This window comes from Arachis stenosperma, chromosome 6 (assembly GCF_014773155.1).
Source record: "Arachis stenosperma cultivar V10309 chromosome 6, arast.V10309.gnm1.PFL2, whole genome shotgun sequence".
Taxonomy (NCBI): Eukaryota; Viridiplantae; Streptophyta; class Magnoliopsida; order Fabales; family Fabaceae; genus Arachis; species Arachis stenosperma.
This window is the reverse complement of record NC_080382.1, coordinates 6,136,326-6,148,775: the sequence shown is the minus strand read 5'-3', so window position 1 is coordinate 6,148,775 and position 12,450 is coordinate 6,136,326. Positions and strand designations below refer to the sequence as shown.

At 28.5% G+C, this 12,450-nt stretch overlaps 1 protein-coding gene across 1 annotated transcript; it reads left to right on the top strand.

Annotated features, from left to right (window-relative positions):
* Positions 1–783: 783 nt before the first annotated feature.
* On the top strand, positions 784–1,655 carry LOC130933547 (pentatricopeptide repeat-containing protein At3g29230-like). The gene is made up of 4 exons (XM_057863178.1): positions 784–897; positions 986–1,043; positions 1,313–1,362; positions 1,497–1,655. Exons 1-4 carry the CDS (start codon positions 784–786, stop codon positions 1,653–1,655), a joined length of 381 nt encoding a protein of 126 aa, XP_057719161.1.
* Positions 1,656–12,450: the final 10,795 nt, after the last annotated feature.

The following is a 12,450-nucleotide window of genomic DNA, read 5'->3' as shown; positions in this document are numbered from 1 at the left end:
CGATGACATTTTCGTCCCTCAAAATTGGAAAATACATTTCGATTTCTCACGTTTTAAAATAGCAGACAATTATACCCCTCCGTCCATTTTGAGCAAAAAAGGGCAACGGAGCCAGTTGACATGAAAGGGTAGCGAATGACGTGTCTGTTACACTTGTTTAAGTGGATTGGGACAAATTATTAGTGAACAAATTCTTCCCTTAAGGCCAAAACAACGCCATTCTTCCGATGAATTCAATATTTAGACACTCTTCTTCTCCGCCGCGTTCAACTGCCGCCATTATCACCCTTCTTAAGGCCTGCAAGACCATTCATCACCTCTACCAAGTCCACGCCTCCATCATCCAACGAGGTTTAGAGTAAGATCACCTCATCATCTCCCGCTTCATTTTTCTTTCTGCCTCATTTGCCGCCACTGCTTCATATTACACGTCCGTCTTCGACCGTGTCCTTGGCCCTTCCCCTTTTCTCTAGAACTCCCTCATCAGAGCCCACATCAAAGGAAGTTACTTTTTCGACACCCTCTCTACTTTTATTCGCATGAAGGCACATGGGTCTCTTCCCGATAGGTACACTTACTCTTTTGTGATTAAGGCCTGTTCAAGCATGTGCAGATCCTGCGAAGAAAAATTGCTCCATGGCTCGGCATTGAGGTGTGGAGGTTGAAAGTGATATGTTTGTTGGAACATGTTTGGTTGATATGTATGAAAAATGTGGAAAGATTGGTGACGCTCGCAAGGTGTTTGATGGAATGTCTGAGAAGAATGTAGTTTCATAGACGACTATGGTGGTTGGCTATGTGAAGGTTAGGGATATAGTGGAGGCCAAGAGGCTGTTTGATGAAATGCCTCAGAGGAATGTTGCATCATGGAATGCGATGATATGGGATTTTGTTAAGGTGGGGGGATTTGGGCAATGTAGTGCTTGATGCTATGCCGAAAAAGAGTGTTGCTTTTTTTACGATCATGATTGATGGCTATGCAAAGGCTGGTGACATGGCTACTTCAAGGTTCTTGTTCGACCAAGCTCTAGAAAAGGATGTTGGTTAGCTTGATGTCGGCTTCTTCTCAGTTGGTTGCCTTATATGTATGTGCCCTGTTCGGATATACCACTTCAACCAGACCAAGAAGATGATGACAAATTAACAATTTGTGTATTTAGTGGTCCCAGTTTCGTGTGTTTGTGTGTATATTTTAAGGTCAATTTCAAGCATCTGGATGATGCTTTTGATATATTGAATGATCTCTAACATTTATGCTCCCAAAAAATAGTGACTTAATTCTTGGAATGCAATTTTTTATGGTATTACACAGGTGATACATACACGTATAAGGTTGCTGCTTCTCTCGAAAAAGCCTTGCAGGTATTACTGCATGTGTTAGGATTAGAATTAGTTTAAAACTCTCAAATTTAGACTTTCATTTTAGTGCTAGAGTTTATATATATAGTCTTACATAAATATGGTTAGGGAAGAAGTGTTCTGTTTCTGCATTGCAGGGATTTGAGCATGTGTATGGTGATATTGTGAGTGGAGTCATAGATGTCAATGAATTAGGGTTCTTGGTTAAGCATATGAAAGGTATGGTGAGGAAGATGGATAGGTATGTTAGTAACATTACGAATTTGTATAGTGAAATGGAGGTTTTGAATCAATAGGAGCAAACTATGAACAAGTTTCAGAATAATCAAAATGAGGAGAGTAGGAGGGTCTTTGAGCAGAAACTCGCATGGCAAAGGCAAGATGTTAGGCATTAAGGACTAATTTGTCCATTAAAAATTTGTTCTTCATCCACATCAGTAACTAAAACGGACACCTAACACTCTACCCTTCCAAGTCAGCATGTTCCGTTGCCGTTTTGAAGCCCAATTCGACGGAGGGATCTAATTGTCACGCGTTTTAAAACGTGAGGGATCGAAATGTATTTTTCAATCTTGAGGGACGAAAATGTCATCGTTTTAAAAGGTCAGGAACCTATTTGTCTTTTACTCTATTATTTTTAATATGATCATTAAATACATGTAATATGAGAAAATAAAGGTTTAAATGTGTTATGGATAGATATAATACTAATAACTATTTATATTGAAATCGTTATATACGATTTAAATGAAATAGCGATTAACGATTTTACGGAAAAGAGAATGTGAAAAATAAATTAAGAACTGTCCGATTAGTGATCAACCGTCAAGAATTATTGAAAATTTTAGTAATACCAATTTAATGAGAGAGTCATATCACATTAAATGAAAGAGAGAGGGGAGTTGAAAATCGTTAAATCACGAATGTTGAAGTTTTTGATGAAATCGATATTCTTATTTTGATGGAAGGAACTACTTCTCCTTTCTCAAATCGTTAGTCAAATTTTGTAATATTTTGTTGTCTCTTATTAAAATTCATAAGTGACGATTTGTTCTGATACCGATTCAACTCATATCGACACAGTATACCAAATTTGCATAATAATCTCGTATTACACTATTCACTTTACAATATCAAAAAAATAGCTATCATTTGAAAACAATGGTGGAGCTTGAAGAAATTTTTTAGAGTAAAAAATTTTAATATAGAAATTATATAACAATATTTATATTAAAATAAAAATTATAAATATAATTATTTTTAAATTTATTATTATAATAAATAAATAATTTTATACGGATATTATAAAATACTTTAAAAAATTTTAAAATTAAAATTGTAAAATAAATAATTATATAGGTTAAAAATTAATTTTATTATAACTAATTTTAACATTAAAATGATAAAATTTAGTTGATAATGAGAACAATAAATAATAATAAAAATGAGATTTTAATTTGTAAAAATTTATTGAAGTCCAAGTCAAAGATATTATTGTAAAATAAATAACTATATAGATAAAAAAATTAATTTTATTATAATTAATTTCAATATTAAAATAATAAAATCTTGCTGATAATGAAAATGAGGTTTTTTTTGTAACAGAAAGGATCTAAATCTAAAAAAAATTAATAAAACTTTAATTTTGTAAAAATTTATTAAAATTTAAATCTAAAATATTAATATTTAAAATTAAAAATAATTAAATAAATATAAAAATAAGAGTTAATTCCAAACTTAATATAAAAGTGAGAAACTTAAAACTATTTGAATTATTTTTGTTTTTTTTTAATAATATTAATTTTTTATAAAAAGTTTAAAAAATTATAATTTTAAATAAATATATAAAAATTATGCCATTTAAATTATAATTTATTAAAAAGGTCCGAGTCCGTTTGGAAGCCTTTTATTTTTGTTTTATATGGCGTATGGGATAGGATTTCAAAATTAGAATCCTATGATGGAGGGAGCCACAGAGGGATCGAGAAAAAACTAGGGTATAAGCAAGTTGTGTCGCCCAATTTGTTGTGCTTTAATTCAATATTTCAATCTAGGTTTGTAGAGGGGGAAGAGTATAACGTATTTTATTTGAATGCTTCTTTCTTTCTCCTTTTTTATTTTTCTAGTTATCTATCAAAAGTAAACAAAAAAAAAATTAAAAAGTATTTTTCTTTTATTCTTAGGGTGAGTATGGATCAGTTTGGTTTAAATTTATGGTAAAATTAGAATCGAATCAATCAAAATGTAATTGATTTGGTTTGATTTGAATTTGTGTTTTTTTGTATATGTATCTGAACCAAACCAAACCGATTAAGAACGGATTGGTTCGGTTCGGATAATTGGATACCCGATAACTTTAAAATTCATAAAAAAAAACTGAATTTTTATCTTAAAAATTCAATAAATACAATAAACATGTAACATCAATAGAAATAATCCAAACATGTTAAATACCAAATACATTAAAAACTAAACTCATTAAAATCTAAACATATTAATAGTGAATAATCATTGTCTAATGGAAAAGTCATATATATATTTTTTATTTTTTTATTTAATTAATATATGATCGGGTTCGCAAGTTGGTTCGGGTTCCGCACCCCCAGAACTGATACCCGAACCAATCACTAACAAAGGTCATCGGTTTGATTCGAATTGGACCCGATTACCCGTTAGTTTCAGAACCAATTTAATTAGTTTGGTTCGAATTCAGATGAATAATCAGGTACCCGCTACCCGTGCTCACCCCTACTTATTCTAGTGCTTGGCGTCTAACTACTATCAACGTTCACTAGCTGAAAATAATGAGCTGGAGACTGAAAATTTAAATAAGAACATTTAAAGTCATCGATTAAATAAATTATCATATATTAAATTTTTAATACGTAAATATAGATTAAAAATATTATTTTTATTAAAAAATATTATTATATTTTTAGATTATTACTTTAGTTTTATATTAATTTTGTAATTTATTTAAATTTTAAATTTTAACAAAAAAATTTATTAAAGAATTATTTTATGTTTTTATTATTTTTTTAATTTCATAATATTTTTTTTTTACTTTCATTTCATCATATTTTGATATTTTTTATTTTGTAAATTTAGTAACTTTTTAAGAATTAAATTTTTATTTATAATTTTTATAATTTTTAAATAATATTTTTTATTTTTAAAGATCTATATTTTAATCTATTAATTTTTATTATTAATTATTTCATTTTTAGTCTAGCAAGTAGCAACTCTTATTTCATTTTTTAGTTTTTTAAATAAAACTTTGTAAAATTGAAATTTTAGAAAAAATTATTTTATATTGATTTAAAAAATTTAATATCGTTTCAATTAATATTAGTTAGAACTAATAATTTTTTGTCTATTATTTTAGATAATTTAATTATTTTTTTCTCTTAGATCTTTTATTTTTTTATATAATTTGTGTTTTTATTGTTAACTTATATTTTTTAGAATATATTTTGGGGTCATCTAGTGTACAGATGTGCCTGTACAGATTTTTGTCTTTTTGTGGTTGAAAAAGCGTGTCATTAAAAGTGTTGCTTAAAGAGAAAGTGTTACCCTTAACCGTTAACTTGGCTCTGATACCAATTTTAATATTACTATTACTAATTCTGATTTCATTTTTATAGTTTTTCAATCTTGTTTTAGTTTATAATATTCTTTTTTGCATGGATTATTGTATATAAAATCTTTTATTTGTTTGTCTTTTTCTTTAATATAATTTTTCAAATCCTCAAAAACTTCTTTTATTTCTACACTTTCTGTTGTCTCTAAATATCTTTTTAATTTTTCAACTTCATCCTCCATTTTTTCTTTCAACAGCTTTAATTCTTTTATGTCATAATATGGTATTTCAGGCATTTATATACTTTTTAAGTTTAGCTCCAACTTGTTTATATTTGTTTTTATTTCTATCCTTTTTATTATAAGGTCATTAATTTCGAACTGAAGATTATTTAATTCCCTTTTATACTCTTTTATTTTACTTTTTAATTTTTTCGTCCTTTTTCTTTTTATTTTGTTTTCTGGTCTTTCAATCTTTGTATACTTCATTATTTATCTTAGAATTTCTGCAAATTCTATCATCGATTCATCACTATTTTCTAAAGATTCTATTAATTTTTCTAACTCTTCAACTTCTCTTTTTAATTTGTCATAGATTATTTTTAGAGTTTCAAATGCTCTTTGATTTATTTCGAAAAACTGTAAATAATTCAACCGATTTTCTCTTTCAAAGAGCTCTTGTTTCTTGTCTTGATAAGTTACATATATTTTTTTTATTTATTGTCATAATTTAATGTTTAGGGTTTCATTTAATTTTTCAACCTTTTTTGTTAATTCTTTTATTTCAGAATTTTCTTCTTTAATTTTTAACTTGGATAAACTTAAAGGGCTATTAATTTTAGATTTTCTTATTTGAAAATTCGATGAAACTAATTTTTCTGATGGTTCTTTTAATAATAGAACTGGGTTTTCAATAGCTTTATATTTTGGTATTTCTGTTTTTACAATTTTCTGAAATAATTCATCAACATAAATTCTTTCTCTGTTTTTAAATATTATACTATGATGGCTATTTGTTAAAGCATAATTTATTGCATATGTAATTGAAAAAGGTTCATCGTCTTGTTCCATTAGATTCTTTCTATGAAATTTATAAGCCAAACTTATAGATCTTCCAAGATTTTCAGTTGACAAAGGTATAGCATATCCAAGATGGGCATTGAATTTAACATTTACGTTTGCCAAGTTTCCATGAACAATTCCAATTATTTGATCTATTGGGTCATCAGTAATTCTTTTGTCACAGATTGCTAAGCTTATTGGTGAATTAATTCCTTTCATATATGTAGATTTGATTAAGACTTGTATAGTACTAATATGGATCCATCCAATTTTAGATCTTTTTTGTTGATCCTTAATTTTCTCAATCTGTTTACTCAATTCTTCATCATTTATCAAAGCTATTTCAAGTTCTCCATTGGCAGATTTTATCTTTATAGGGGCTTCAAGTTGAATTTTTCCATAGTATATTATATTTTTTCTATTAAAAACTTCTTTTAAAAGATTTTGTTTATTAAAATTTTCATTTGATTTGAGATTTAATTCTGTTTTTAGAACAGCCTGTTTTTCATTATCTAATAATGCAGATAATCTATAATAGTCAGATTCTTCCGTTAATTCTAAACTTTCTAAATAATTCATAACTGAGAGATTAGGATAAAGGCGTACCTTTCTGGAGAAAAACTTCTTTTATTTAGAATATTTTACATAAGATGTTTTTTATCTCCAGAGGGGAGATTGTAGATACTAACTCCAGAGGGGAGTTTAGAATTGGTTTTTCCTAAGGGAATTCTTCTTCAAACTATAGAATCGCCTCGGCAGCTTCCTCCTTGCTCTCCTAGCATATGAGTACTCTTAGCCTCCTGCTTTCTATGGTTTGATGATTTCTACAATTGCCTAAGCAACCTATTTATAATGGTTGGGTCTGATGGACAATTCCCATCCTTACCCTTCTTATGACGTCATTGCTTACGTCATTGTTTATTATCTTGCACCAGCTACATTGTTGGTGCTCTATGACCTAAGCGCTTACGTCATTATGCAATAATGTTGAGAGATGCTTCAGATGTGCTGTCCTCCTCTTTCATTATGTGTCCTTCAGATGCGTTGTCTCCTTCCTTTATCATGTGGGTTGATTCCGTTTCATTATTGCTTTCTTCAGATAACTCTGAGACACATAGCTGGCACTTGTGGTCTTCTCTGTCTTTTATCAAATAGCAGAGATTCCTCTTTATCCCTTCGGGGAGCTTTTCTAAGAGTCCAGATAAGTTATAGAATGCTGATTCAAATTCCACTAAGAGTCTCATCTCTCTTTCTTCAATTTCATTCTTTTTACTGGACACAAGCAAAGTATTTATGCTTTTATAATTGATTCTTGTGTGAGATTCCCTTGTTATCTTTTGAGTTCTTTCGAAGACCCTTGCTAGTGTGCTGGCTAGTCTTCCTTCATGACTGTAGATTGCTAAATCTTGAACTTGATCAATTGGTTGAAAATTTCCTGGAAAAACGGACATGAAGATTACTTGATGTGCTGGAACCAAGCATTCTTCTTCTTCATTAAAAATAGGTTGACTATTCGTAAATTTTAGGGATATATCCCTTGGATTTACGTTGTCAATCATATTTTTACTGCATCAACAAATCCTGCAGGAAACTCACTAATAATTTTCAAATCATTAAAAATTAAAATTGTATCAATTAATCCATACTGGAAAAACTGATAGGTGTCAGATGGGGAAGCTTCTGGAAATATAACCAGCTTTGTTAACTGTTCTTTGGCAATAGGATAATATCCCAAGATTGCCCTTTTTTCTTCAGTCCAATTTAGGACTATGTTAAGGGTTTCTCTGAGATTTGATCTACAGACCCTTTTCTTTTCCTTGATTTCAGCCCTTGTAGGAATGTTTCTTATTATTCTTGTTCTCTGGGTTTGAATTGGAGCTTTATATGCTCTTTTTAGGGTTTGCTCTGGATGAAGAGCTTCATATTCCCTGAAAGATTCCTTTGCTTCTTCCAGTGTTAAAAACCCTCCTTTATGAATTATCCTTGATTGATGTGTAAATGGTGCTGCTTTTTCCCAGGCATCATATACTCCTTTCATGGGGCCATTATAAATTACATAATATTTTTTATCTTGGGTGGATTTTTTGATAATTTCAGCAATTGTTTTATTTTCTGGAATTTTTTCTTCACCTGATTTGTCCACCACGCTTAGCTGGCTGAACTCTGATGATTTTGGTTGTTGTGTTGATTTCATTGCTTCGATGGCTTTCTTGAGGGATTGGATCTGTGTCCTTATTTGCTGACAATGCTTGCATTTTTCGAGTTCTTGTTCGTATTTTTGAATTTCTTGATCTAATGCGTTGTAGACAAACTCCATTCTCTTGTTAATGTATCTGCAATAACATTTTTGTCACCCTTAATATATTCAATTTTTATTGGATATTGTAACAAAAATAATTGCCATCTTACCAATCGTCCATGATTATAATCAACTTTTAAATTATATCGTATAAAACCTGTTAGGTAACTTGAATCTGTCCTTAATGTAAATTCTTTGGGTAGTAAATCGATTTTCCATTTCTTAAGAGATTTAATTGCTGCCAGAGTTTCTTTTTCATGAGTGGTATATCTCTGTTCTGTTGGAGTAAAAGTTCCTGAAATATACCTGCAAAGTAATTCCTTTGGGGGATATTTAGAATCTAGTGATTCTTTTTCTTGTTCTAAGCTTTTTATTGCTTTCTTAGCTTTTAGACATCCTGACCAGGTTATGTCTGAGGCATCTGTTTCTACTATTAAGTAGTCATTTTCTTCTGGAATATAAAGTTCTGGAAGTTTTTCACATAATTCTTTAATTCTTTGAATTTGCATACTATCTTTTTCATCCCATTTCCATTCTTTTTTAATACTTATTTTTGGAAATAAGCTTTTAGTGTATTCTGTTATATTCTTTAAAAATCCTTGATCAGAAATATAATTTATACACTCTAAAAATCTTTGTAATTGTTTTCTATCTTCTATTTTATTAGGAAATAAATTTACTTTTTCTAGAATATTTGGTTGTAGTTTTAGCTTTCCTTCAGTGGATAGAATTAATCCAAGAAACTCTATTTCTTGTTTTGCTATTCTTGCTTTCTTTTTGCTAAGAACTAATCCTTTTTCTTTACATCTTTCTAAAACTATTAATAATTTTTGAAGATGATCTTCTTTATCCTGTTTTGTAAAAATTAGTATATCATCAATGTATACTAAAACAAATTCATTTAACTCCTTTAGATTTTCTTCCATAAATCTTTGATAAATACCTGGGGCTTGTTTTAATCCGAATGGTAATACATTCCATTCATAGAGCAACACACTTGTTGATTCTTTTGTTGGGCAAGTAAAAGCAGTTAATTTCTTTGTTTCTTCGTCTAAACGAAGTTGCCAATATCCTGATTTTGCATCAAGAGATGAAAACCAAGTTGCTCCTTTGATTTTTTCTAAAATAGAATCTTTTCTTGGAAGTTTATGAGCAACACCAATAGTTGCTTCATTCATTTTCTTATAGTTTATTACCATTCTTCGTTTTCCCCTTTTAATTTCATTATTGTTTTCAACGTAAAAAGCTGGAGCCGCATGAGGACTTTTACTTAATCTTATAATTCCTTTTTCCAAAAGATCTTTACATTCTAGTGAGAACTCTTCTCTATCTCTTGCGGAATAAAGAATTTTATTTGGAACATTTATCTCTTTTGTGGGATTTTTTAATTTAATGCTTACTAATTCGTTATTTGTATTTTTAATATCTAAAGGATTTTCAGCACAAATTTCATTCAAAAGTTCTTCTATCTTTATTTCAAGATTATTTTTTGGAATATTTATCTGAAAGTATAGATTTAAATAACATGTTTCTAATATAGAAAATATTTTAAATTTTAAGATCTTATCTATAGTAGTAGTTGGTATTTTTATACGTTTTGATTTTTGATTTATTGAAGAATCGTGTGGAGCTTTTAAAACTATATATGTTAATTCTTGAATGAATGGATGATATAGCTTTAAAAAGTTATTTCCTATGATAAAATCCATTCCAGAATCTAACATATATATAGATGGAACAATGAATCTATAATTTTGAATAAAAATTTCAACCATCTCTGCTTTTGGTCAATTTTATGTATTGATTTGTCAGCTATTCTAACTCTTAATGGTTTCTTTAATTTTTTCCAATCAAGTTTTATATTTGAACTAGCAAAGCATTGTGTTGCTCCAGAATCTATAAAGCATTTATAAATTTTTCTGTTATTTTTATAGTAATAAATGTGGCATTATTACTCAGTCTCTGAGTCTGTTTCTGAGACATATTCAAAAATATAGTCTAGGTTATCATCAGATTCCTCTAAAGGTTCCATAAAACAAGACTTAGCAATTTCTATTTGTTTAGTCAGATCTTTTTTATCCTTCTTTTTCGGACATTCATTTGCATAGTGTCCTTCTTCTTGGCAATACCAACACTTACAGTTTTCTTTTTTATTTGGGCAATAGTCACTTTTTTGCCTTTTATTTTTATTGTTATTTCTTGTTCTAAAATACCTCTTTTTTCTCCAGTTTGGATAGTATTTTCTTTTTCTAAATTGATATTTTCTCTTTCTCTGAAAATTTTTACTAAGCCCATATTTTTGGGGTATCTCTTCATTATCTTGACAGCAGATTCTAATTATATTTGCAAATCTTTTTTGAGTTGCTTCTTGCATACAACGTTCTTTTATTTCCTCTCTTATTGCAGCGGTTGCTCCGCCAAAATTATTTTCAATTGTCCCTCTATTTATTTCTCTTATAAATCTTCCCATTATAAATTCATTAGCAGGATATGGAAGTTTTGTTATATACATACTAAGATAATGATTTTTATCTTCTTCTTTTAATTTGTAATAATGTATTCTATATTCACATATATAAGATTCCACATTACATAGATCATATATCTGGATATTAGCTAAATGGTTTTTTGCTTCTTGATATTCTTTATTATAGACTTCTTGTTTATGATCTATAATATTTTTCCAAAAAATTCTTTATATAGAATCATCATTATATATATCTTATCATAAGCTGTTATTTTTGTTGCTAAATCTTCTATTATTTGATTTTCTATTGATGTCATATAATCTCTTATAGTTCCTTTAGTATGAAATCCTATGTAATTCCAAATATCTCTTCCAGACAATTCACTAAGCTTTGGATTAGTAAAAGCTTCTAATAAAAAGGAATTCAACCAATTTTCGAAAATTTCTTTTTCATTCTTTTTACAGTCTAAATCAAGCATTCTTTCTCCTTCTATTTCCTGGATTTTAGGAACGTATTTTGATGGTATCTTTGTATATTTTGAATCTTTATTTATAAACCCTTTTTTAAAAGCATAATTATCAAAACCTGTTTCCCATTTATATTGAGATTGGTTATCTTTAAATGTTCCAGCTTCATTTTTTACTTGTATTGGAATTGCTGGTTCTTCGTCACTTGAATAATCTAGGATGTGTTCTTCATTTTCTATGTTTTCAGAATTTACTAATTCTTCTTCTATTTGAAATTCTTGTTCCATAATATTATTTTCTTGAGCCATTTTTAATTGTTTAAAAAGCATTGTAACTTCTTCTAATTTTTCTTCAATATTCATAATTTTAGTGGTGGTTTTACTTTTAGATCTGTTATGTTGATTATATTTTGAAATTTTTCTTCTTTGGGATTCTCTTTTTCTTTATTTCTTTGAAATTTTATGGATACTAATATTTCTTCAAGCATATCTACTATAGAATTTAATTGTGGGTTAAAAGTATGATAAAGATGTGGGGAATCATTTCCATGATAACATTTCTTAGAAATTCCGTGTGAAAAATAAGTTTTTTCAGGTTTTTGAAGCCCTTCAATAAAACTTATAGTAAAATAAAGATTTTGAGAAAAATCATTTTGTATTGATTTTAAGAATTCGGTGTCATTACAGTTAACATTAGTTAAAATCATTAATTTTTGATCTATTAATTTTGATAACTTGATTATTTCTTCTCTTAAATCTTCTAATTTACTTTTTTCCATTAGGTGACGCTTTTCTTTATGAAGAGTTACGGTTTAAAGTGTGAATTTAAAAAGTGTGGTGTAGACAAATCTTTAAATCTGTACCACTTTAGCTCTATATACTAAAATTCTCCATATATTTTTAGCTGTAATCAAATAATAAACAACTTAAAAAAGGTATTTTTTGTTTTATATGATTCTCTTTATGCATGAAAGTCTGGAAGTCTGGAACTTCTTTTCTTTTATTAGATTTTTTTAACGAAGACAAATATTTTACTTTGTTACAATGGGGATTAAAATCCAAAAATTCAGAAGAGGAAAATCCTAACCACTTAAGATAGTACAGTCTGAGTTATTATCATTTGGGATAAACATTTATATTTAGATACTATATTTTTGTTAGGATAATTTACTTGAATAAAATAAAGGAGAGAAACGTTTACTGAAATGCAATAATTA